General features: G+C 43.4%; 2 protein-coding genes across 10 annotated transcripts in view; one reads left to right on the top strand and one right to left on the bottom strand.

The window, feature by feature from the left end:
* The window catches only part of AMHR2 (anti-Mullerian hormone receptor type 2), a 1,194,741-nt gene that overhangs the window by 798,606 nt on the left and 372,480 nt on the right, over positions 1–23,655 (bottom strand). For 6 of the 7 annotated variants that reach the window (XM_078687697.1, XM_078687663.1, XM_078687707.1 and 3 more), the window contains one exon: positions 6,400–6,468. The exons of the other annotated variant lie outside the window; for it this stretch is intronic. In XM_078687697.1, coding sequence (XP_078543823.1) covers positions 6,400–6,468 — 69 coding nt within the window. The remainder of the gene's footprint in view (positions 1–6,399; positions 6,469–23,655) is intronic. 7 annotated transcript variants of the gene reach the window in all.
* LOC144829016 (uncharacterized) overlaps positions 1–23,655 on the top strand; it is a 313,846-nt gene that overhangs the window by 42,999 nt on the left and 247,192 nt on the right. The gene's annotated exons all lie outside the window — the stretch shown is intronic.

Raw genomic sequence — 23,655 nt, 5'->3', positions numbered from 1 at the left:
CCTAACCAATTAGGGTTTAGACCTAACCATAGTACTGAGACAGTGCTGATAGTAGCGACAGTGGAGCTGAGAAGCATTCTAGGCAAGTGTGGGAAGGTGACAATGATCCTGTTGGGTCTATCGGCTTCATGTGACACTGTGAGCCACGCAACCTTGCTGGAACACTTGGTAGAAATCGGAGGTCTGGCTCTTGACGTGTTGCATTCGTTTCTCTCAGACAGAGAGAGATCAGTCGCCCTGGGGGACTTTGTATCCAAGTCATTCTCATTGCTGTGTGTTGTTTCCCAGGGTTCATCGTTGAGGCCATACTTTTTAGTATTTATGTGGCTCCTCTAACAAGGCTGATTCATTCTTTTAGTCTGGCCTCAATGGCCTTTGCTGATGATACAGAAATTACGGTGTCCACCTAGAATGTTGTTGATGAGACCACATGCCGCTTTAACAACTGTATGGGTGCAGTTGTAGATTGCATGAGTAACAGCAGTCTTATGTTGAACTTGCACAAAACCGAGGTCCTCCTGTTCGCTAAGGACACTACTTTCTGGAATCATTATTGGTGGCAGCAGGTGCCTGTCCCTCCTACCATTCGGGTGTCTTCGGTCAGGAATTTGGGAGTGAGTTTTGATTCAAATCTCTCTTTTAATGCACAAAGGAATAAAAGTACTTCCTCTTGCTATTTTCTGCTGCACACTTTAAAGAAAGTGTTCATCTTTATTTCATACTTATTGCAGAAATCAGTTGTCACTGCTTTAGCCCTGTCTAGGCAGGATTATTGCAATGCCTTATATTTAGGCGATCACCAACGCTCTCGTAAGAAACTTCATAGCCTACAAAATGCTGCGGCACGTTTGCTGAAGAAAATCCTCAAGTCTCGGAAGCCTTAATTAACTCCACTGGCTACCTGTGAGGAAAAGAGTGATGTCCATGGCCTTATGTTTGGTACATAGAACTTCATATGGTGAAGATTCTGTTTACCTAAAAAGAAAGCTCTCTTGGTATATTTATGCTCACCACATTTTAGGACAATTAATGCCTTCAAATTCAGAAGAAAGAGCTGGGGAGGTAGGAGCTACATCCACTTACATCTCAACTGTGGATTAAACTACCCTATCACCTTAAAGCTCAGTCTAACCTTTCCAGTTTCAGCAAACATCTGACAACCTGGCTATTCTCCTATTCGGTGTGATAAGATATAGGCCCTTCCCGGTATGCATTATTTAGTTCTGTCCACTCACTTTCTTGTATAGTAGACTCCGTGCCAAGACGCCTTTGGCATTTACGTGCTATATAAAATTGTTCAAAATCAATTTAAGGAGTGTAGCCCCTTGCTGTGGTGCTGCTGTGGAACTGGCTCTATGGCACGCTTGAGGATGAGCATCTGGACCTCCTCTTAAACCCTTTGGGTCGCCGGACGCCCAGAGGCCACCCGACGCACCAGTGCTCATGTGGGTCAGAAAGCCCAAGGCCGTCCGATCACATGGCACAGGGAATCCCCCTGAAGCGGGCACCAGAGGGATTCCCTTTCCCCCCCAAACAGCCTCGGGAGCTGCTCCCAAGGCTGTTCCCCTGGTTTCTGTGCAATGAGGATCAGCGCGCACGCCGCGCTGACGTCATTGCACAGAAACTGAACCTGAAATGAGCCGATAGGGAGGCAGATGGGGCAATAGTCTCTAACCTGCCCCTGGTTGGCAGAAAGCCCACTAAGCACCAGGGATTTTTTTTATTTTTATACATAGGGGTGGGGGCGGCTGAGAAAGGGCATGCTAATGCCTCCAACACCAAAAAAGGCTTTCTCTCCCCCCCGCCCCAGAGGGCAGTGTGGAGCAATAGCCCCTTAGCTGCCCCTGCGGGGGACAGAAAGCCCACTAGGCACCAGGGATATGTTTATGGGCATGCCAATGAGAAGCCTCATAGGCAAGGGTCGCTCCCTTTTTTTAGGCACACATTTTGGCTGTTTCAGTGATATTTTTATTCTCATCTGCACCCAAGCGGGGGCAGAAAACCACCAGAAACCAGGGAAAGTTTGTGTGTGTGCAAACTCTAGCGTGGAGTGGCGATTGGCTAGTGGTGTACATGGACTGGTGCTTGGCTGTCTGTGTGCATGGATGATGCTTGGCTGCAGGCCCGGACTGGCCGTAGCGGGCTCCAGGCGTTTCCCCTCTGGACCAGTTTTCTGGATGTGGGGCAGTTTTGTCACTGGGGGCTGGTTTTGCAGCAGTGCTGCAATATCGGGCCCCAGTAACAAAAGCGAGAGCAGTGCTTTTTACTAGCACGCAAGGGGGCCAGTCGAGCAGCAATCTGCCAGGGTTGGTTGCTGGTCCCAGTCCGGCCCTGCTTAGCAGGCGGTGTGCGGAGATGGTGCTTGGATGGTGAGTACATGGGTTGCACTTGGCTGGCGGTGTGCGTGGATATTGCTTGGCTGACTGTGCATTGATAGCATTTGGCTGGCGGTGTACTTGGATGGCACTTGGCTGGCGGTGTGCATGGATGGTGCTTGGCTGGCTTTGTGTGTGGATGGCGCTTGGCTGGTGCTGTGCATGGATGACACTTGACTTGCGGTGTACGTGAATGGTGGTGTGCATGTCCTGACTCTTGTCTGGTGGTGTGGCTTGCATGAATCCCTCAGTGTTTTCTTACCCAGAATACCCTGCAAATCTCACATTTACTTTCAAAGTCACATTTTCCTCACATATCTGTGTGAGTAAGTTGTAGGATCACCGCACAGGCACAAATTTCCTACTACCCAGCATTCCCCTTGGTCTCCCGAGATAAATGATACCTCACTTGTGTGAGTGCCCAAAGTAGTGTCAGCCTAAAAAACGTATAAACAAACTACCCTTTTGGACCCGCTTTGGACCCCCTCAATCTCTAAACGTTTTTGGCCCTTCCATATCATGGGCACTCAGTCCATCCACACAAGTAAGGTATCATTTTAATCGGGAGACTGAGGGGAACGCAGAGTGGAAGGAAACATGTGCCGTGCAGTGAGCTCACAACTTTCCCACACAGATATTAGAGGAAAATTTGACTTTTTAGCTAAATTTGAGGTTTTCAGTTGATTCTTGGTAGGAAAATATTGGGGGATCAATGCAAACCACACCTTCCTGGACTCCCACAGGTGTCTAGTTTTAAGAAATGCCTGGGTTTTTTAGGTTCCCGAAGATGCCGCCAAACCCGGGACCTAAACATAGGTGCCACCTATCTATCCCAAAACAACCTGGTTTTTCAAGGGGGTTACCTGAGATTTTGGTCCCGGGCTCAGCGGCAATCTCGGGAAACCTACCAAACTCACACATTTCTGATACCTAGACATCCTGGGGAGTCCAGTGAGGTATGGCTTGCGTGAACCCCCCAATGTTTTCCTACCCAGAATCCCCTGCAAACTTCAAATTTAGCAGCAAAAATTAAAATGTTCTCAAATTTATTTGTGGGAAAGTTGTGGGATTACCGGGCTGACACAAATTTCACATCACCCAGTGTTCCTCCAGGTCTCCCGATAGAAATGGTACCACACTTGTGTGGGTGGGCCGAGTGCCTGCAACAGGCAAGGGCCCAAAACGTATTGTGGAGACATCAAGATTACCTACCACAAAGCGACCTAATTTTGCAAGGGGGGTCACCTGGGTTTTTGGCCTTGGGCTCAGCGGCCATCTAGGGAAACCTACCAAACTCACACATTTCTGATAACTAGATATCCTGGGGAGTCCAGGGAGGTATGGCTTGCGTGGACCCCCAGCGGTTTCCTACCCAGAATCCCCTGCAAACCTCAAATTTAGCTGGAAAAAATCAAATTTTTCTCAAATTTCTGTGTGGGAAAGTTGTGGGATCACCGGACTGACACAAATTTCACACCACCCAGCGTTCCCCCAGGTCTCCCGATAAAAATGGTACCATCAATTTTTTGTATACTTTAGTGTGCCGCTATTGTCCACTGCACCAGCATACCTTTCAGGGGTGAGTTTGGCATGATATAAGACTCAATAACTCCAGCCGATTTCAAGCAGAAGAAGCTTTAGTAGTTAGTGGACTCTCACATGATGGAAGGAGTTCCTTTGGTATCTCGCCTGGGTGGAATAATCAGGGAGAATGACAGTGTGCTATGAGTTGAGGAGCTACTTTAAGGGCTGACAAGATACAGGAAGAGTACTCTCAGGGGAAAACAAACCAATCATCAAAGTGAAGTGAATTTTCAGCTACATTCCTGGCAATAAAAGTGTTTGATCCGCTCATTCAGGAAAAGCGGAATTAGTTTTGACTTAAAACCAGGTTCTGAAATCATATTTAAGTGGTAATTCAGACACAAAGTGCCCGAAGGTAGATAAGATAGCTCAAGTTGGAGTCTTTTGGAAGAGTTTTACCTCCTATCACTATACTTGCCAGGAGAGTAAACCCTGATATTAGGTAGATGATTTGTCAATTTCCTTCCTCAACAACATTTGCAGTTAGACCCCGGAACATTTCATAGATTAACAGAGTACCTATGGATGCCATGGTTAAACCTTTTGCACCAATAGAGTGCTCTTCGCCCATCCTTCTGCTTAAGATCTTGATGTGCAGAGGTCTAGGCAATTGATGCCGTGCCAATCTGATGACCTCCAAATCTTCTTTATGCCTTCCCTCCCATTATCCTCTTCCCTAAGATCCTCAGGAGGATTTAAAGTGTGAACACCCAGATGAACATAGCAAATCCGCTCTGGGTAAGGAGACAACGATTCCCTTTGTTAAATCAACTAGCGATAGTTTGACCAGTGGAGTTAATGGAATTTTCAAGTCTGCTAATATGAACAAAGTTATCCCATCAAACATTAATACATCTTTGGTTAACTGCCTGAAAATTGAAAGGATAGCCTTGCAAAATCTTAGATGGTCAGAGGATACCATGCTGTAAGCACTGGACACATTTTTCAAATTGGTGTGCATGCATGGGATTACTGCCAGTTTCTTGTAATTGTTACAGGATATTAGATTTTCTAAGAGATGAATTCCTGAAGAACATATCCATTACAGCCTTAAAAAGTTATTGGGCAACCATTAAGAACGCCAGAGATCATTTGAATTATTTATCATCTATACAGAATTTAGTCACGTCTCTTGCTAAGCTTCTCTTTGAAGCTTCCAATAATACATTCTCCAGTGCCTGCATGGGATTTGCTAGTAGTCCTTCCTGGGCTCCAAAGACCCATGTTTGAACCTTTTGAATCAGTATCATTGCCATTTTCTACGTTCAAAGTAGCATTTTAGCTAGCAATAAAATAGACTAGGAGCCTAGGTAAGATTGGTCCATTAGTTATAGACGAACCCTACCATACAGTTTTATTAATAGATAACAGAATAATACTAAATCTTGGGAAATACTCAATCAGTGAGGTGGGAAGAAAGCAATGGGAGGTAATGCCCAATCAATTAACAGTAATCTTCATCACTCCTAGTCCAAGTCTTCCTCGTCACAGTCCAGCATCTGTCCGGCTCTACCACCATTTATGCTGTTATTAGAAGATCGATAAAGAAAGGTCGGTATAGGGGCTAGTGGAAAGGTTATGAATTGTGAGGTTAGGATGCTCTTAGTAAACACTGACCAACTAAGAGGGTCCTTAATATGGAACAGTATGGAAAAGGAGGAATAGTCTGACTGAAGGATGGGATATGTTTAAATGGTTAGAACCGTGATCAGGAAGACTTGAACTAGGAGTAATGAAGACTACCGGTAAGTAATTGGGTCCATATTTTTAGGGAACACCTGATAAAAAAGTTTTGTTCATCCCATGGAGTAAAAAAGTGATGGATGCAAATGCTTGTCTGGATTTCTTTGTTCTTGCTCAGAATGGAGGTGTCTTAAAAGTTCAGGCTGGATTAATCTTATTGGAACAACATCAAGACTGACTTGCGTGTGATGGTCTCCTTTACCTATTTGTTTATTAAAGAGTTTGTATCATTTATAATCAAACAGAAAGGGTAAAACAAACCTGTGGTCTGTAATGCTAAGAAGAATTATCTTGGCTTCAATAAATTCATGTGTTCCTGGTACTCAACTTTTTGCTAAGGGAGTCACCCTAATATGCATGGGTCTACTCAGAGGGTTCCTGTGCTTGCTATGCTACATCCAAGCTGCATCTCCCGGGTGACTCCCGCAAGGAGGTAACCAGACTAGGGTTTCTTGTGTTTGCATTCAGAGTGGTCTAGCAGTTTGTGAAAATGCAGCAGGCTAAAGGTTGATTTGCATGTGGATGGGTGAATGTAAGGAGGAAATGAAGAAGAGAGATAGGTTGGAGGGAGTACGAAAGAAAGGAAGATGGGGATGTTGAAAGAAAGAGAAAGAAAGATGGGATGGATATGAAGAGAAAATGCTGAGAAGGAATAGAAGAAGCTAAGAATAAAAAAGCATCTCATCTGCAATCTTACCAAAGATGATACACCCCAGGAAGATCAGGATGGTCAGAATAACGACAGCCACAAAAGCCCAGGGCCAGACTGCAGATGGAAGGAAGAAATTACCCATTAATACACATCTGCTAACCAACTGAGGGCTTTGTACATGAAAACATGTGACACTTAGATAAATATCAGCAACACTTTCCAAGACACCTGATTCACAGCAACAACACTGTAAGACACCATCCATCGTACTCAGCTACTACACTCTGCAAAGCACCATGTCATAGCATACCCAACAATATAGGAAACATACCAAGCATGAACCAATGTTTAGATCCTAAACATTAGGATTGCACTTGAATCTAAAACAGTCAAACACACAACATGTGCCAAGTAATGAGCCAGAATCTGTGACTCAATGCACTAGACCAGAACTTACATCCTACAAACTGGAGAAGAGGGCAGATCCTAAGCACCAGAGCAGAGGTTACATTACAAGCAATTAGAAATGGCTCACATACCAAGCATTTGAACAAATATTACACGACAGGCCTTGGTACAGAGCTATGATCTCAGGCACCTCGTTTCACTGTTGCTCGAAACCATGAGGCAAAGTGTAGTTCCTAAGAACTGGGAGAGAATATTAATCCGAAGCACTTGCACACAACTTTCATTCCAAGTAAATGGACAGGGCTTAAATAACAAGTACTGGGATAGTTAGAATTTGAATTTGGATAAAGCTCCCATCTCAAGCACTGTTTCAAAACGTACACCTCACGCACTGCAAAAAAAAGGTTGACTACAAATACTGTAAGAGGGCTTTGACCCTAAACGTTTGGACTGATGGTCACACCTGCTCAAAGACCCCTCAAAATGAAAGATTTCTTGGTGTACGGTGTGTAATGTGCTAGTGGTTACTAGGAAATACTAGCAATTGTGCACTGGTAAAACCTCTTTGATTGCATGAAAGACTATTGGCCTAATTTAGAGTTTGGTCGGGAAGGTACTCCGTCACAAGTAGTTTGGCGTTGAGGATACTCCGTTGCATGTGCGACAGAGTACCTTCGCCCCCAAACTGATGGTTCGCCTGGCTCATTTAGAGCTGGGCAGACCTTCAGTATGTCTGCGCCGAAGACTGGTCCATCTACGCCACTGACATACACATCCAAAGGCCCCAAAGAGTAATGGCCATTGGGGGTTTGACCATTTGAACACCTGCCCGTTTTAGAGTGGGCGGTCATATAGCAAGCTTTCACTGTCCATTACCGCCATGTACAATTTGTTGGTAAGGGGCCGTGAAAACTGCAAAATAAACCCACACCATGCGAGACACCTCCCATGCAGAAGGGGGTCATTCGTTTTTTATTTTTTTTAAACAAAATCCTGCTTTGGGATTTTGTTTTTTGAAATAAAAAACAGGTTAAAAGTTTGACGGATTGTACTTTTGCGTTAACGGAGCCGCCTGTCAAACGTTTAAAGCATTGACAGGAAAAGCTGTGATTGTGGTTCCAGCAAATGTAGGTGATGCCGGTAAATGTAGGAGATGTCTGCTGGGCCAACAGACATCTCCAAATTTGAAGGGCAGGTACTCCGTCGCCCTCATAAAGTATAGCCCATCCTTTGTGGTATAAATCAGCCCTATATGACTAGGGAAGGCTGATAATATGAAATACCTGCATAAACACTATGAACTGCAAGGGCACAATAGGATCCCACACTCAAGCATAGCAGGATTTCAAATGCAGGCCTATAGCATGATGCAGAACATAAGCAGTCCATTGCTTCTTTTTATGCCCCAACTCACCAAGGGCCTTGTAGATTTTATGCACTTCAACAAACAGCTCCTTTAATTTCTTTTGGTTTTGCCACTGCACTGAGGCTTATGGTGCTTTAATGGTTCTCAGGCCAACATTCTCTGATTAAATGGCTTTACTGAAAGGTGAAGCACAAGAAAGGCAACACTCCTCTCCGTGGAAGCTATCCTGCCATCATTCCTTGATCAGAGCGTCTCTGAGAATTCGGTGTTGTATCACTTACTGAGAGGTCTTGGTCGCTAAGAAAGGGCTTTGCCATTCCCAAAACCATAATGAGTTTCAATAAAGGGACAACATTCACTAGTCCGTGGGGAATGCCTGTCACAATATTTTGGTTTTAATATCAACCTGCCAAAATATAGCATCCCTTTTTGGTATGTCTATTTTGAGAACATTAGTATATGCATCGATGTATAGGCTTACTATTCTTAATTCCACATCTACCTACTTTTGCAATATGATGGTGGACTATATCATGGATACACTATATTGGTCGGTCCATATTAGCCCTTTCTGTGCAGGCATTGGCCAGACGCCAACGCCCGCACTTCTACCCCATGGTCAATGCTGAGGAGGATTTAAAAGGAACCTTACGTGCTTGCAGCTGAGGCTTCCTTTTTTCCAAACCCCGGGGTAGAGTGATGCTGAATCTTTTCTGCTTTAGTCACCACATTTCAGCACCACCCCATTTATGCCATTAGCATTCCACGAGGTGTGCTGACGTCTCTGGAGCAGCGAGGAAGAACCAGGGGAGTGCTCTCTCCTGCCTTTGGTGGGGGTTTTAGGCCAAAAATGGACAACCCACATTTAAAGGAGACACATGGGAGGCAAATGTGAATGCATATCAAGACTGATATGCAAATCAGTCTTGACCCTGCTCCCCATTGGAACAGTCCAGCCTGACCTGCCATGCCAAGTCCATCCTAGGACAGGTTTCGGTGTATCACCTCTGATCAGCCAAGATAGCTTGACTCCAGTGGCATGACGAGCACTGGCCCAAGTCTGGACATACCTGTCCCATTTAGGGTAACAAATGCAACCTTTGGAGGCATTGTTGGAAACGTGAGAGCTTCTGGTGTAGGGGCCAATAATATTTTGCTGGTAATGTGTGTTTTCCACCAGGGGTCACGATCATGCCCTAGGAAGGGCCTGATTGAGCCCCCAAGGAAACACAAAAAGGTGTGCATACCGGTCTGACAAACAGGTCTGCACCCCAGGGTAAAAAACATGCTTCATTAATGTAGAGGGGGTCGGCCTTTCTAGCTAACGGGCCGGCCCCCTTGGGGTGCATTTTTTGTTTCATTGAAAGGTTGTTTTCCCTGGGTGGCTGGGGGGATAAGATCAAGTCCCTAAGAAGGGTGCGATCAACCGCTCATGGCAAATCAAAGTGGCCCAAAATCTGCCGGACCACCAGAGACAATCCCTATTTTTCCTGTTGATTTCTCTAATATTACCACACACATTGTTTGGAGCAAACACAAATACATGCATTCTTCCTTAGCATGCAAAACACATATACAGTGTGCTTTTACAAGTTGAAAACTGCACAGTGTTGAAAAATGGGCTACTTTTTTAGGTGTCTGTACTAGCCATTACCTTTTGATTGTACTGAGATATATGTTACTTACCCAGTAAGCATCTGTTCTTGGAATGTAGAGCTGTAGATTCCAATGCTTTGCATACTCCTGCCATCTAGTGTTGGGTCCGGATGTTTGCAATTTGTTTTTCTCCGAAGAAGTATTTCCGGTCACGAGGTAGGTGACTCCTTCTTTTGATGATAGTGCGCATGGGCATTGACTCCTTTGTTAGATTGTTTTCCCACAGAGGGTGAGAATAGAGTTAGTAAAGGTAGAATAGAGATGTCCATGCGTATGTATGTAAAGTAGGAAAAAACTGCAACAGGTATAGGTACCTCGGGAGGCCTGTGGGCGCATGTGAATCTACAGCTCTACATGCCAAGAACAGATGCTTACTGGGTAACTAACATTATCTGTTCGAGGCATGTGAGCTGTAGAGCACCTACTTTGCATATACTATTCAGCAGCAAACTCCCAAAGCGGTGGCTAACCTGTAGCTGTTGCAGTGGTCTGAAAAAGTGTTTTGAGTACTGCCAGGCCTACATTAGCTTGTTGTCTCGCTAACGGTTCTACACAATAGTGTTTGGTGAATGTGTGCAGTGTAGACCATGTTACTGCCTTTCAGATGTCAGCTAGGGGAATATTCCCTAGGAAGGCCATAGTAGCCCCTATTTTGTGGGTGGAATGCGCTCTGGGGATATTGTCAAGGTTCTTTTCGCTTTCACATAACATATTTGGATACATTTCACAATCCATCTTGCAATGCCTGATTTAGAAATAAGATTGCCTTTGTGTGTTGGCGAAAAAGCAACAAAGAGCTGTTTAGTCTTACAAACATCTTTTGTTCTTTCCACATAATATAGTAGAGCTCTTCTACATCTAATGTGTGTAGAGCTCGTTCTGCCACAGAATCGGGTTAAGGAAAGAACAGGGGTAACTCAACTGATTGATTGATGCGAAAAACAGAAACCACTTTAGGAAGAAATTTGGGATTGGTTCGAAGAACCACTTTGTCTTTGTGAAGTTGAAAGAAAGGCTCTTGTACAGTTAGTGCCTGGAGTTCACCAACTCCCTTTAAGAAAGTGTTTGGGATAAGAAAAGCAACCTTCCATGAGAGAAATTGTAATTGACACTTGTGCATTGGTTCAAAAGGTGAACCCATTAGCCATGTAAGGACTATGTGCAAGCTCCATACTGGTGCAGGTGGAGCTCTTGGTGGTATTACTCCTTTTAGTCATTCCATAAAGGCTTTAATTACTGGTACTCTGAATAAAGATAAGTGTTGTCTGTTTTGTAAGTATGCAGCCACTGCTGCTAAATGAAATCAACTGGAAGTGTAGGCTAATCCAGATTGCTGTAACTGTAAGAGATAACAGATGATGTTTGGCACTGAAGCATCAAGGGGATTGATATTGTTATTGTTACAGTATATAACACATCTTTTTTACTTTGTTGCATAACATGCCCTAGTAGTAGGTTTCCTAGCTTCTTTTAGGATATTCATACAGTCTGGTAATTGTAAGTAACCAAACTCTATAACTTCAGGAGCCAAATCGCCAGGTTGAGTTCCTTGGGATTTGGATGCCTGATTAATCCATGGCTCTGAATGAGGAGACTGGAGTTGAGATGCAGTTTTTGGTGCGGAACTATTGAGAGCAATAGCAGGGTGGTGAACCAAGGTTGACATGCCCATGTGGGAGCTATGGGAATGAGTTTGAGGGATGATTGTATGAGCTTCCGAACTACTAGCGGAATGAGTGGGAGAGGCGGAAAAGCATGGGAAAATATCCCTGACCAGTTCATCCACAGGGCATTGCCCTTGGAGAGCGAGTGTGGGAACCTTGAGCTGTGGCAAACAGGTCTATGTGAGGAAATCCACAATAAAAAATACATTCCTAGACAATCATGTGAATGATAAACAAATGCTAAATATGTGTCTAATAGTCAGTTGTAACAATATTGAACAATAACAATGAAAGAGGTCAAAACAATTTATATAAAAAACTATGTAAATATTTTATTTATTTATTCATACATTTCAATCAAAATTGTGCAAATGTCTAATACATGGTATTATTTTGTATACATATATTAAAAAAATCATACAGATCATAAAAAATCAATATTTTACATAGAACACAGTAGACAATGTTGTGGCAAAACTGTATACTTTTCGAGTTACGCCTTTGTCAGAAAAAAAGGCACAATTCCCGGAATTAATAAAAACAATACTAAACAACATTTCATGTTATTGTTTCACACATTTTTCTCAATGTAAAATACCATAACATTTACATGACTAGACACATATTTATACTATTAAAAGGTATGGCTTCATTTCCACTGTGACATAGAGATGGTCTACACGTTATATATTTAAAAAGATGTTCAACATAGACAACCGCGTAGTAGTGATTCAATTGGTTGACGCAATCATATAAAGCAGATTTCATTATATTTTCCTATTCAAGTGAAACTAGAAAGATGAGAGTAATAAGTCCCAGACGTCCCAAAGTAATTTGTGCTGTAACCTAAGAATAGGTGATTATTGTAATTACATATCCTATTGTTATACCTGTACTCCCGGAAGCGATTGCCAGGGTTCGGAAAAAGTTAAAAGCCCCCTTGCGGATGGATACCTAATGATATAGGGTGGCAAACATCATTTCTTAATTAAAATAATAGTTAATTAGTGATGGTTATTCTCTTCATGTTTAGAGCTTTTTATGTATACCTTATTTGGTATGTACCAATCCCACCAGGAAGGCACTTGTTATCAGTCAATTCCGGTATCACTATATTGGGTCAGATTATTTGATCAGGTAACAGGTCCCTTCTATTGGATGTACTCCAAAGGTAAAAAAAGCAGGGGATCATCCGAGCTAAGAATTAAAGGTTAATGTCATTTGATATATTAGTTTATGTTGTAAACTTGTAATATACGAGTCTAGTATTTCACAATCATTACCTTAGTGATGGGTAGATAGATGATTCAAAGAATTACAATTCAGGGACTATGTCATGCATGGATGGCAGATAGTAGTCAGAATAGTAGTGAGCACATGACCCGAATAATGTGTGCTGTGGGTGGAGAGAGAAATGGAGCTTAAATGGTATTCCTTGCAAGAGCGTTATTTCAACTTTCTGTGTATTTAAAGGCAACTCTCTATAGGGTCTGACTGTGATTCGGTATTAATATCTGCTCAAGGGAGCGAGCGTATAACTATAACCCGTTAGATTGTATTGTTCATATTAAGGGTACTATCAATTAAAAGAAATGCTGCATATGTATATGGGAGAATGGCGCCACCTAGTGTAGCAAAGGAATACTCATACTTCAAACATGCTAAGAGTCTCGATGGTTGAAGATGCGAGACTGTGCAGAGGACGAGGTCTATGATTGCAGACTATTGACCTTATGTATTATTCCTGATGGTTGCTAATAGTCCAATAAATACATCTCAGTGCTGATTTATAAAATATACGTGTGCGGGGATAAACGAGGAGTCTAAGCCAAGCGGTGATGATACGCATGATTTATATTCATGAGGGATCGTCTCAATGGCAGAGAGTCTAAGCAAAGCGGTGATGATACGCTTGGGTTGTTATTTATGAACAATCGTCTCAATGCTAATTTATAGAATACACGTGTGTGGGGCAACGCGGGGAGCCTAAGCAAAGCGGTGAGGTTACGCTTGGTTTATATTTATGAGCGATCGTCAGAGTAAGCAAAACCTTCACGCTTACCTTGATACATGGGGCCTCATTTATGAAGAGTGACGCATCGCTGCGTGAAAACAGCGATGCGTCACTTTTCACTGCGCCCTCCTTGCGAGACCAATGATGCGTCATATTTACAGTGTGACGCATCATGGCGCAAGGAGGTACAGATACGTCAGTATTTCTGACGTATCTGTATGGCGCAAAAGTGGCGCATTGCTGGAGTGTGTCACAAAAGTGACGCAACTCCAGCAATGTGTCCTTTCACATGGGGCAAGCCCCATGTGAAAGGGCCTGCGTCAGTCTTACGCCTGCTGTGAGGCAGGCGTAAGAAATTGATGCATTTGTGTCCTAGAAGTGGCGCAGTGAAATCACATAGATTTCACTGCGTCACTTCTACGACCCTTTCTTGCGTCAAAACGCCCCCCTTGCATACATTATACCTGGCGCAGGTATAATGTGGCGCAGGGGTTTACAAAGTGACGCATCTACCTAGATGCGTCACTTTGTAAATATGGCGCAAAAAGGTGCATTTTTTACGCCACTGGTGCGTCACAAAAAGTGACGCACCAGCGGCGTAAAAGTGACGCACAGCCTCATAAATGAGGCCCATGGATTCTGCACGGCTTAGGACCTGATTCCAATGTAACGCGGTCTGTCCTTATCCGACGGGGAAAAGATCATTACTGCGCTGAGTCTTGTTTTCGTCTGTCAGATGAGACCTGACAGTGGTGAGTTTTCGGATACCGAGGCGGTAGCCTCATTACTCCACATTCGTTTTGAGTTTTTGAGTCACTGTTTAGGTTGTCTTATTGAAGTGTGACGCTTTGTCACAGTTGAGGTTGGATCATAGGGTCAGCGCTGTGATAGGCCACGGGTTGCGTTCAATTGGGTTTTTCCGAAGTTTCAGCAAGTTGTATTGCAGAGTCTTGTTTTCGTCTGTCGAATGTCTTCTGACGGTGATGAGCTTTTGATGGCTGCCGCGGCGGTTGCCTTCTGACAGTGTGGAGTTTTCGGTGTCTGCGGGGCGGTTGCCGTCTGGCAGTTATTAGTTTTGGATGCCTGCCAGGCCCGGTGCTAGCGGGTGGGCCAGGTGGGCCAGGCCCACCCAAACATGAGCCTGGCCCACCCAAACAGGATCCTTGGCCCTCGCAGTGAGGGCTTGAAGGCAGGCGTCTTTGGGATCTAAGTGCTTCAACCCTCCCCCGTCGCATGTGTCAGCCCGGGCCGAGGGGCACACACACAGACAGTTTTAGAGATGATCGCAGCCACGCCCGAGTACTTCACAGGTCTTTACAAGACCATGTATATGTTAACGAGGCTTTGTTTATTTTTTCACCCCTTTATCTCTGCATGGCGAAAGGCGACAAACCCTTTTTTTGACAAGGGTAACCTTTGGTAACCTTTGCTTACTGTCCTGCTGCGTTGATATTTATTTTTATATGCAGCGCAGGAGAAAAGAAGTTTGTTTATTCCTATTCACCTTTCCTGACCCCTGCGGTGGCTTATCACAAAAGGCTGTGACACAAAGTTTGACTAATGGAGTAGGTAAGAGAATGTGTTACTATATATTTTTCTTTTTAAAATCTGCACAGGCCCAGCAGGACACACACGTGTGTGCTTCATTTAAACAGTTTTTATCATTATCACGGCCGATGCAGGACAACAATAAGAATACAAAATGCATAACACTGGTGATTAATAATCCTGCTGGAGAGCAATCATTTGTCTGTTAGTAGTTTTCAAATGCAGATGAACTGTATTTTATGTGGAGAGCTCCAGGGCTTTGAGTGGGATGAAAAAACTGGGGGGGGTCTCTCAAAGGGGCGTGGCCAATGAAATTGAGGACGTGGCTTTAAAACAGTAGGTTAAAAATCTGTGTTTAGCAGTGTGCGGCCCGACTTGTATTTTGCTGTTTGTCATTGCATCCGGGTATTTGATACAACAAGTAACATCATACCTACAAGTCAGGACTATTGGCTTTATCAATGGTTGTTAGTTGCATAAGATAAATAACAGCAACTATGGCTTGTATATAATTGCAAATGCTTCCACTTAAAGCACCGGTGACATCAAAACAATGTTGCTGCTCCTGAGTTTCAAAAAGAGAAGGGAAATCCAGAGAGAAAATGACTCTCTTTAAAGGATTTCCCTTCCCCCTACAACGCTCACCTGGCATGACGTCATGCCGTAACATTCCACTTGTGAGTAGTGTGAGCAGGGTACACCGATGTGCCTGCTGTCTCGAAACGGGTCTCTATCGGGCTCTGTTTTGTGCCCTGGCACTTTTTTTCCGGACTGCAGTGACAGCAGACTGCAGTTTGGAAAAAAAGGACTACCTGTGACCAGCGCACAAAACAGAGCCAGATAGAGACCCGTTTCGAGGCCCCTTTAAAAAAACTGCCGGTGCTCAGACCTAGTGAGACCCGGCCCACTTAAAGCCCTGGATAGCTCAGTGGGGTACTGCCTTTGTCACAGAGATCCTTGTGTTACTTGCAGTTCAGAAGTTACAATCCTAACATAGGACAGTAACCAATGAACTGTCATCAAAGAGCTGCATACAAACATTAATGATATAGTTAGAACTTCGCTTTTTTGGTTTTGTGATATAGTTAGAACTCCTCCAGTCTTTCATTATTCTAATGTTGTTAAAATGAGTATGTTTGGGCAGATATACATTTTTATCAGTAATGCTGACCCCCATGGAATACGCTTTAAATCCTAAGGTTGTGTTTCCCCAGACCAAACCCTCTTAAAATATCCCTCCCACCAGTATGGATGACATGTGATTCATACACCTTGTAATCCTCATTGGCTTATGTGACATTCCCAATAGACTGATTTACATACTTGTATGATTCATTGTATCTGTATAATGTGAGCGTTGTGTAAAGTACTGACACACACTACACTGATATGAGTAGCGCTATGCGACAAATGAAATTCATATGAGAGAGTGTCTACGTAAAGATAGGGGGCACTGTTGGAGGGTGGCAGTGAGGGAATCCGAGGAGGAGGTAGTGGGAGGAGCTATGGAGCGATGAGGGGCACTGTTGGAGGGTGGCAGTGAGGGAATCCGAGGAAGATGTCATGGGGTGGAGGGGGGAGTTAGGGAGAGATGAGGGGCACTGGTGGAGGGTGGCATTGAGGGAATCCGAGGAGGAGGTCAATAGGGGGAGGGGCTAAGGGGAGATGAGGGGCACTTGTGGCGTGTGGCTTTGAGGGAATCCGAGGAGGAGGTCAATAGAGGGGGGCATTGGGAGATGAGGGGCACTGCTGGAAGGTGGGAGTAAAGGTATTTACGGAGAAAGAGGTTATTGGTGCAACGCCAAAAAAGACTCGCATCAGCGCTGAAGCCGGCCTTTCTGTTTTTGTTTATTTAATTAGCAGTCGGGTCATAAGGGCTACTGTGGAAAATACTTTAAAGTGCGTGCTAATTATATTCACTGCTATATTCAATGTTTTAAGTTTGAAGGTGATTTTCCTAATGTTTTTACCGGGAAAAATGAAAGTGTAGCCCGATGGTGCCTGATATGGGGCTGGGACCCAAGGTCATTTGTGAGATAAGGTGCACTGGAGAGGAGAAGTGGTTAATCAAGCCTGTAAGGGAGTGCGTGCAGAGTCCGTGGTCAGGTGGAGGTAGTAATGAAGAGGGATTCTCCCTGAAGGCTCGCACAGAGGGAGCCCGAAAAGTGTCACTTGCCTGATACTCCCACCTCAGAAACTTCCTCTTCCCATCAAAGGGACATTACATGGAAAAAACACTTTTTGAGAGTGATCACATTTAGAAAGAGATTTGGGAAAGAGGGTGTTTTACTTGGCCTTGTAAGACTAAGAAGAGATAAAGGAGCACCCTGAAGCAGGCCTGCCTAGATATATATGCAAAAAAACGAGCTCGCAGTGGCCCACCCAAATGCACCCTTGGCCCACCCAAATAAAAATTCCTGGAACCGGCCTGATGCCTGCCGAGGCGGTTACTTTCAGGCAGTGATGGTTTTTTGGATGCTGTGTTGCTGTTTCAGTCCCATTAGGTTAGCGATTCGATGGGCCGCGTGGGTAGCGGTCAAATGGATTTGTAGAAATGTCTGCAAGTTTCCTGATCAGTGGGTTTTCTTTTTGATCCAATCCTTTGTAGAATGTCCTGTTGAGTTTGCGGAGATGGTCGTCCAACATCTCAACACCTAAGTCTCTGTGGAGGTCTGCTGTTCTAGTGAAGGTGGATGCACCTGCTGCAATCCGTAAGGCCTTGCTCTGTAGTCTCTGAAGGTCTTTCCGATGCTGCAGGTGGCAGCCACTCCAAACTGGTGAAGCGTACGTCATAGTTGGTCGAATTATTGTGGTGATTGCTCGCACCTTGCTCTGCATGGGCATCGACTTGGTCTTCAGGAGTGGGTATAATACAGCCAGTTTTGCTGCTGCTTTCTGGCAGGTCTTCTCTAGGTGGTTTGATAATTACTGGTAGTTCCACTAACTTTAAATAGGTGCTGCGGGGTGCTTTCGCGCCTTATTATCGGCGTCTTCTCTAGATGTCAGGCACTACTCACAAAACGTGTGGTTAGCGTCAACATGGAAATAAAAGAAATCAAGCGTAGTTAGTTTTCTTTCTTTTTTCCGGAGTGTGTCAATTCATGACCATGTCAATATCAGAGTTGCCTAGAGCTATTTGCTTGCTCTACATAATTCGCATTAAAAATGGAAATGTACATTTTAAATAAAGCTACATGACCAAAATTAATTTGACTACTATTTACGAGAGTAGTTGCAATTTTATGGGGTCACATCCTTGCCTAACTGTATATTAATGCATTCCTGTCTGATTCAAGATTTAAAGAATTAAATAATTCCAATACAAGTAGGGATTCAAAAATGAATATTATAATATGGGGGGAAATCCCCATCCCTGAAAGCAGGGAAGAAGAATCTGGGGATGAAGTTCCCACTCGTGGATTTGCTGTCTGCTGAGAAGGTTTGCAATTTGATTGTTTACTCCTAGAAGATGTTCTGCTAGGAGATAGATTTTGTGATGTATGGCCTATTTCCAAATGGCTTGTGGTAGGCGTGACAGTTAGAGAGCGTGTGTCCCCCCCCCCCCGGGTTTTTTGTACATAATACATAGCTGTTATGTTGTCTGTGCGGACTAGGACAGTTTTGCCTATTAGGTGAGTTTGAAAGGCTTTCAGCGCTAGAAATACTGCTAGTAGTGTCATATGGCCGATGGGGACGTTGTCGACATTGCTGGGTTGGCATGGGCTCTGCTGCCATGATGCCACTTTTGCGCACGTTGCTACATGGTTTTGTTTTTGCGGGACTCCTCTCTTCAATCCTGAAGAGAGGAGAACCGACACGACCTGTCATCTTCAAGGTCCGGGCCACACAGAAATAGCCTTCTGTGTCCTTTCCCCTCATCCGTTCGTACTGCACTTATGCTTTTGATTTTACCCGTCGCCCGGGTTGGAACTATCACCGGTCCTTAGCTCCCGTATACAACGCCCATACAGCCCTGAAGAGTCACAGGTATCCTCCTGTTGACGAAACACGTGTCGGCTGGCGTTATATGTACATGAAGAAAATGTTCACATAAACAACGTGTTTATCACACAACCAATGTCATCTTGTTTTTCTGGCAATTGCTCAGTACCATTACTGTTTATTCTTACACGTATGCACAGTACTTGTTATAATTTGTTCCAATGCTAGGGATTGTGATCCTTGGCTCTTTGAGAGGTTTAGGGTATTCCTCCATACTGGTCGCACCGTGACTAACTTTCTCAAAACCTTAAACCACTGTACTACTACCTTTACTACTGTTTGAGCGCCATTTTCCTGCCATCTCCCAAACCCTACGCAGGCCTTCCATGTCTCCTTAATAACACACTAGTGTTTATCTCTCTAGCTGAGGTGTCTGCAGCATCTAAAGCGCATCTAATTGAGGAGTTGGATATAAGTTTCCCTTCCTGGACTAAATCCTGGGCTTTTGCTTTGTACGCATCTGGGAGGTGTTGTAGCAGTTGCTCCATTTCATCCCAGTGAGCCCTATCATATCTGGCTAGCAGAGCCTTAGTATTGGCAATGCGCCAATGATTTGCTGCTTGGGTGGCTACTCATTTACCAGTGGCGTCTAATAGTTTTGACTCCTAGTCTGGAGGCGGAGCATCCCCTGTGGTTTGTGATTTAGCATGTTAAAAGGCATTATAGACTACCAAGTAGTTAAGTGGTAACTGTCCCTTAATGAAGATTGGATCTGAAGGAGCAGGCTTATATTTTTTATCAATTCTGGGGGTGAGAATGCAAGCACGCGCTGGATCTTTAAAAATATCATCGCATGTCTCATTATACCTTTGAGCATAGGTAGAGTGTGGCTAGCCCTTTGTGTGCTACTGAGCGTTTCAAATAGGAAATATTCCTCTAGAGATTCCTTGTGTAACTGTACCCCATAATATTCTGCAGCTCTGGCAAGTAATTCTAGATATCCTACATTTTTGTCAAGAGGAGAAAGCTTTGCAGGGTAAAGATCTGGATCGTTATCTGTAGGTGAATTGTGTTATTACCCTTCCAGGGGTCTATTGGTAAAATATTGTGTCTCCCATCATCATCATCATCATCGTCAGGTGGTGGTGGTGGAGAGTTAGTTGGTGTATTCAGTAAATGATGCAAAGGTAGAGAAGTTGCTGTAGGGGAACGTGGTAAAGGAGGAGGAGGGGAGGGATTAGTACCTACATTCTTCCTTTTCAAAGGAATATGGTAAAGAGTGTCCTCTGGTTTGCGTTTCTGAGGTGATTGATAAGAACACGTCCTGTATCTGGGTTTATATAAAGTTCCTTTGGTCCCGAAGGAGGCTTCATTTTCGGTGTCAATGAAGCGGTCTCCGGTTTCGAGCCTGAAGGTTTTAGTGCCATACTTTGGCCGACTCGATCTCGACCAAGAAGGCTTCATCGCATTCGTGCTCGGATTCTTCGCCGAAGAGGTCCAGTGTGTATTAGACGTTTTGGGTCTGCATTTTGCGACGTCGAGCCCAATGGTCACGAAGCATCTCCTTCGATCTGAACGATCTGCACGCGCCGCAGTCCAGTTCTTTGTGCTCCGGAGACAAGCACAAGTTGCACACTTCGTGTGAGTTGGTGTGCGGATACTTAGTTTGGCACCGAGGGCAGAATTTGAATGGTTAATTACGACGGATACGATAAGTGGAAAAGTGGGACACGTGTTCCAGACAATATTGTCGGAGGTATAGTGGATTGCGCACTGAGGGGAACCCGAAGTAACGGTTTCGAAGCGGAGAACAGCAATACACGTCCGAACCCAATGGCGGAAAAAAAACAATCTAACAATGGAGTCGATGCCCATGCGCAATAGCACCGAAAGGAGGAGTCATCTACCTAGTGACTGAAAAAACTTCTTCAACGAAAAACAAATTGCAAACATCCGGACCCAACACTAGATGGCAGGAGTATGCAAAGCATGTGATCTACAGCTCACATGGCTTAAACATATATATTACTGATGGGGGTCTGTAGGCAGCCCTCTGCATCCATTGGTCTGTTGGGTCATTCATATTTTTTTTAACCCACTACAGCACTGGGAAATGGGACAGGTTTCTTTGGCTGTTGGCTAACTTCACTGTGAGTGGTGGTTTTCTGAATTTTATGGCACGACACGGATGCCAACATTATGCAATAATTCCTTTATTGCTACTACTCAGCAGCAAGAAATAAACATCTTGTTCTTAGAATAAAGAATATAGAATCTCTAAGAACATTCCAAACTCAACAAAAGTCCATAACATCATATACTCCTCCTTCTTTTATTGCTGCTGCTCAAAGAGATAAGTTCTATTTTTCAGTTGAATGTTTATTTGACAAATTATATGATGTTAAAGGCTTGGTAAATTAGTTATAGTATTTTGTTAAAGTATGATATGAAAATGAGGAAGTTTTTTGAAGGTGACTACTTTGTTTAAATTGTTTAAAATTTAAGAATGGGATAAAGATCAATTTAGATGTGAGTTTAATTTTTTTTAAAAACATCTTTTAAATTAATGTGAGAAGCGAAAATATAGCCTGTTTGTAGTTTTTGAGGTAAGTATTTTAGTAGAGGTTTTACATTTATTTTACATCATGTAATAAGGATGATGTTGTTTGAAGAAAAATATATATATTTTTGTTTTGATCGATGTATATGCGCGATTTCTTTACATGTTTTAATCTAAAGTATCAATTTTTTAAGAGTACGTTTGTTTAGAGATAGCAGGCAGTTTCAAAGTTAGTCACGAGCGCTTTTGAAAATGAATGCGCGAGCTTGGTACGCAAGAGCCGTTTATACTTCAATGGGCTTCGAGAGTGAGTCACGCGCATGAATGAAGGAAACACATTATACGCAAGCGCATTTAGTAATGTTAGCGCCAGGTATAAATCGCGTGCTTACCATTATTTTTGAGCCGTTTGGCTTTCGTTAGGCTTCGGGGGTGATTCACGAGCTTAATGATGTTTGTTTCTTGCCAATGGAGGAATTCACGCGCATGGATTATTGCGTGTGAGGAAGAAAACTTTTTGTCTTGTTTCAGCTCCGGTAGGGACGTTGGTTGCTTGGCAACGTCGTCACTGAGTTTCACAGAGCATTTTTTTCCAGTCAGCTTGACGAGTGAAGGTTATTTCGGACGTTTAGAAGGGACAATTTGTTGAGAAGTCATAGATTTAGATTTTGAATGGTAGAGGACATTGTTTTAAGAGTTTATTGTGATATTTCTTCAGAAATAGGTTTTTTATAAATTTAGGTTGTGAATATTTCAAGCAAAATTTTAAATTGGTTTAAGAGTAATTATTTATTTGTTTAAAAGATATTAAAATGAAACAAGGAGAGGGTTCTCTTGAGGAGAAAATAAATAAAGCTATTCAGAAAATAACAACCAAAGTTTCTATTAGAATGGAAAAGAAGTTAGAAATGATGGCTGCTTCTAAATCAGGAAGTCATGAGGAAGAACATTTTTATTCAGCACATGAGAATGATTCAACGCAGAGAATCAGTAGAGAGGCTTCAAGGAAAAGAAAACATGTTTCTTCAAATGAGGAACATGGAAAGAAAACTAGATCTACAACGGTAGAACACATATGCTGTTCAGACAGGCAAGTAGTGGAAGCCTCTGGCTTAAAAGAAGGGCAAGAGGCCCACATGAAGACTCCAGTAGAGCTATGCACAAGCATAAGTATGTTGTATGTGAGGATTCCTTTGAGAGTGCAGAGGTGGAGTTGAGTTGCAGTTCAGAATTTGAATCGGATCAGGAAATACAAGTTAAAAGAAATAAAAAGGATGATAACACAGGATCTGAGAGTATTAAAGATCCGTTGGGTGATTCTATGTTTGACCCATTATTAATAAAGCATCCTTTTTCTCCGGAATGGACACCTTCTGATCATGTGGTTAAATATTTGGAATATTGGATCAGGAGGGAGATTCCAAAAGAAGTTAGAGTAAGACTAAGATCCGAATGCCCATGACCCAGTGTGGATAATAAGGTGTTGATGGCACCGGAACTTGATTCGAAAATGATTGCATTTATTGCAAAAGGGGGTCGTGATCAAAGGAAAGGAATTGATAGGGGGTAAAATCTTGTCAGGATAGGCTTTTGGATATAGCTGGCCCAGTTTAGAAAATATTTGACATGGCAGAGGAGGCCTATGTTGGAAAAAGTAATGTTGATGTACAAAAACTTCAAGAGTGGATTCAAATGGTCGTATGTTTATTGGGCAACGCAAATATTGCTTTATCCATTGAGAGGAGGAAGAGTTTATTACTTAAAATTGACCCGAAGTTGAGAGACCTAGCGGTAAAAGAGGAAGGTCCCTTGGCTAAGGGTCTTCTCTTTGGAAATTAATTTATAAAAGATTTATCAAGGTATGTAGGGGCTTTTAGCAGCCTACAGAAGTCTCAAAGAGAGATAAGGAAAGCTTTTAGTGATCATGTTTTTGGTTCGGCCGGGAGAACGAGGAGCCGGTTTCCCGGCCGAGGACAAGGTATCACTAGAGGCTCTTTTACAAGAGGAAGAGGCTCCCAGGGTCAACAATACTTTCGAGGTGGAGTTTTTTCCACAACGTCAATGTGGAAGAGGAAGATATAATAGAGGAGAGAGGCGAGCCAGAGGATCAAGTGGTAAGTCAAGACCTTTCTGTTATTCAAGT

Source organism: Lissotriton helveticus, chromosome 1_1, assembly GCF_964261635.1.
Source record: "Lissotriton helveticus chromosome 1_1, aLisHel1.1, whole genome shotgun sequence".
Taxonomy (NCBI): domain Eukaryota; kingdom Metazoa; phylum Chordata; class Amphibia; order Caudata; family Salamandridae; genus Lissotriton; species Lissotriton helveticus.
This window is presented reverse-complemented; position numbering and strand designations above follow the sequence as displayed.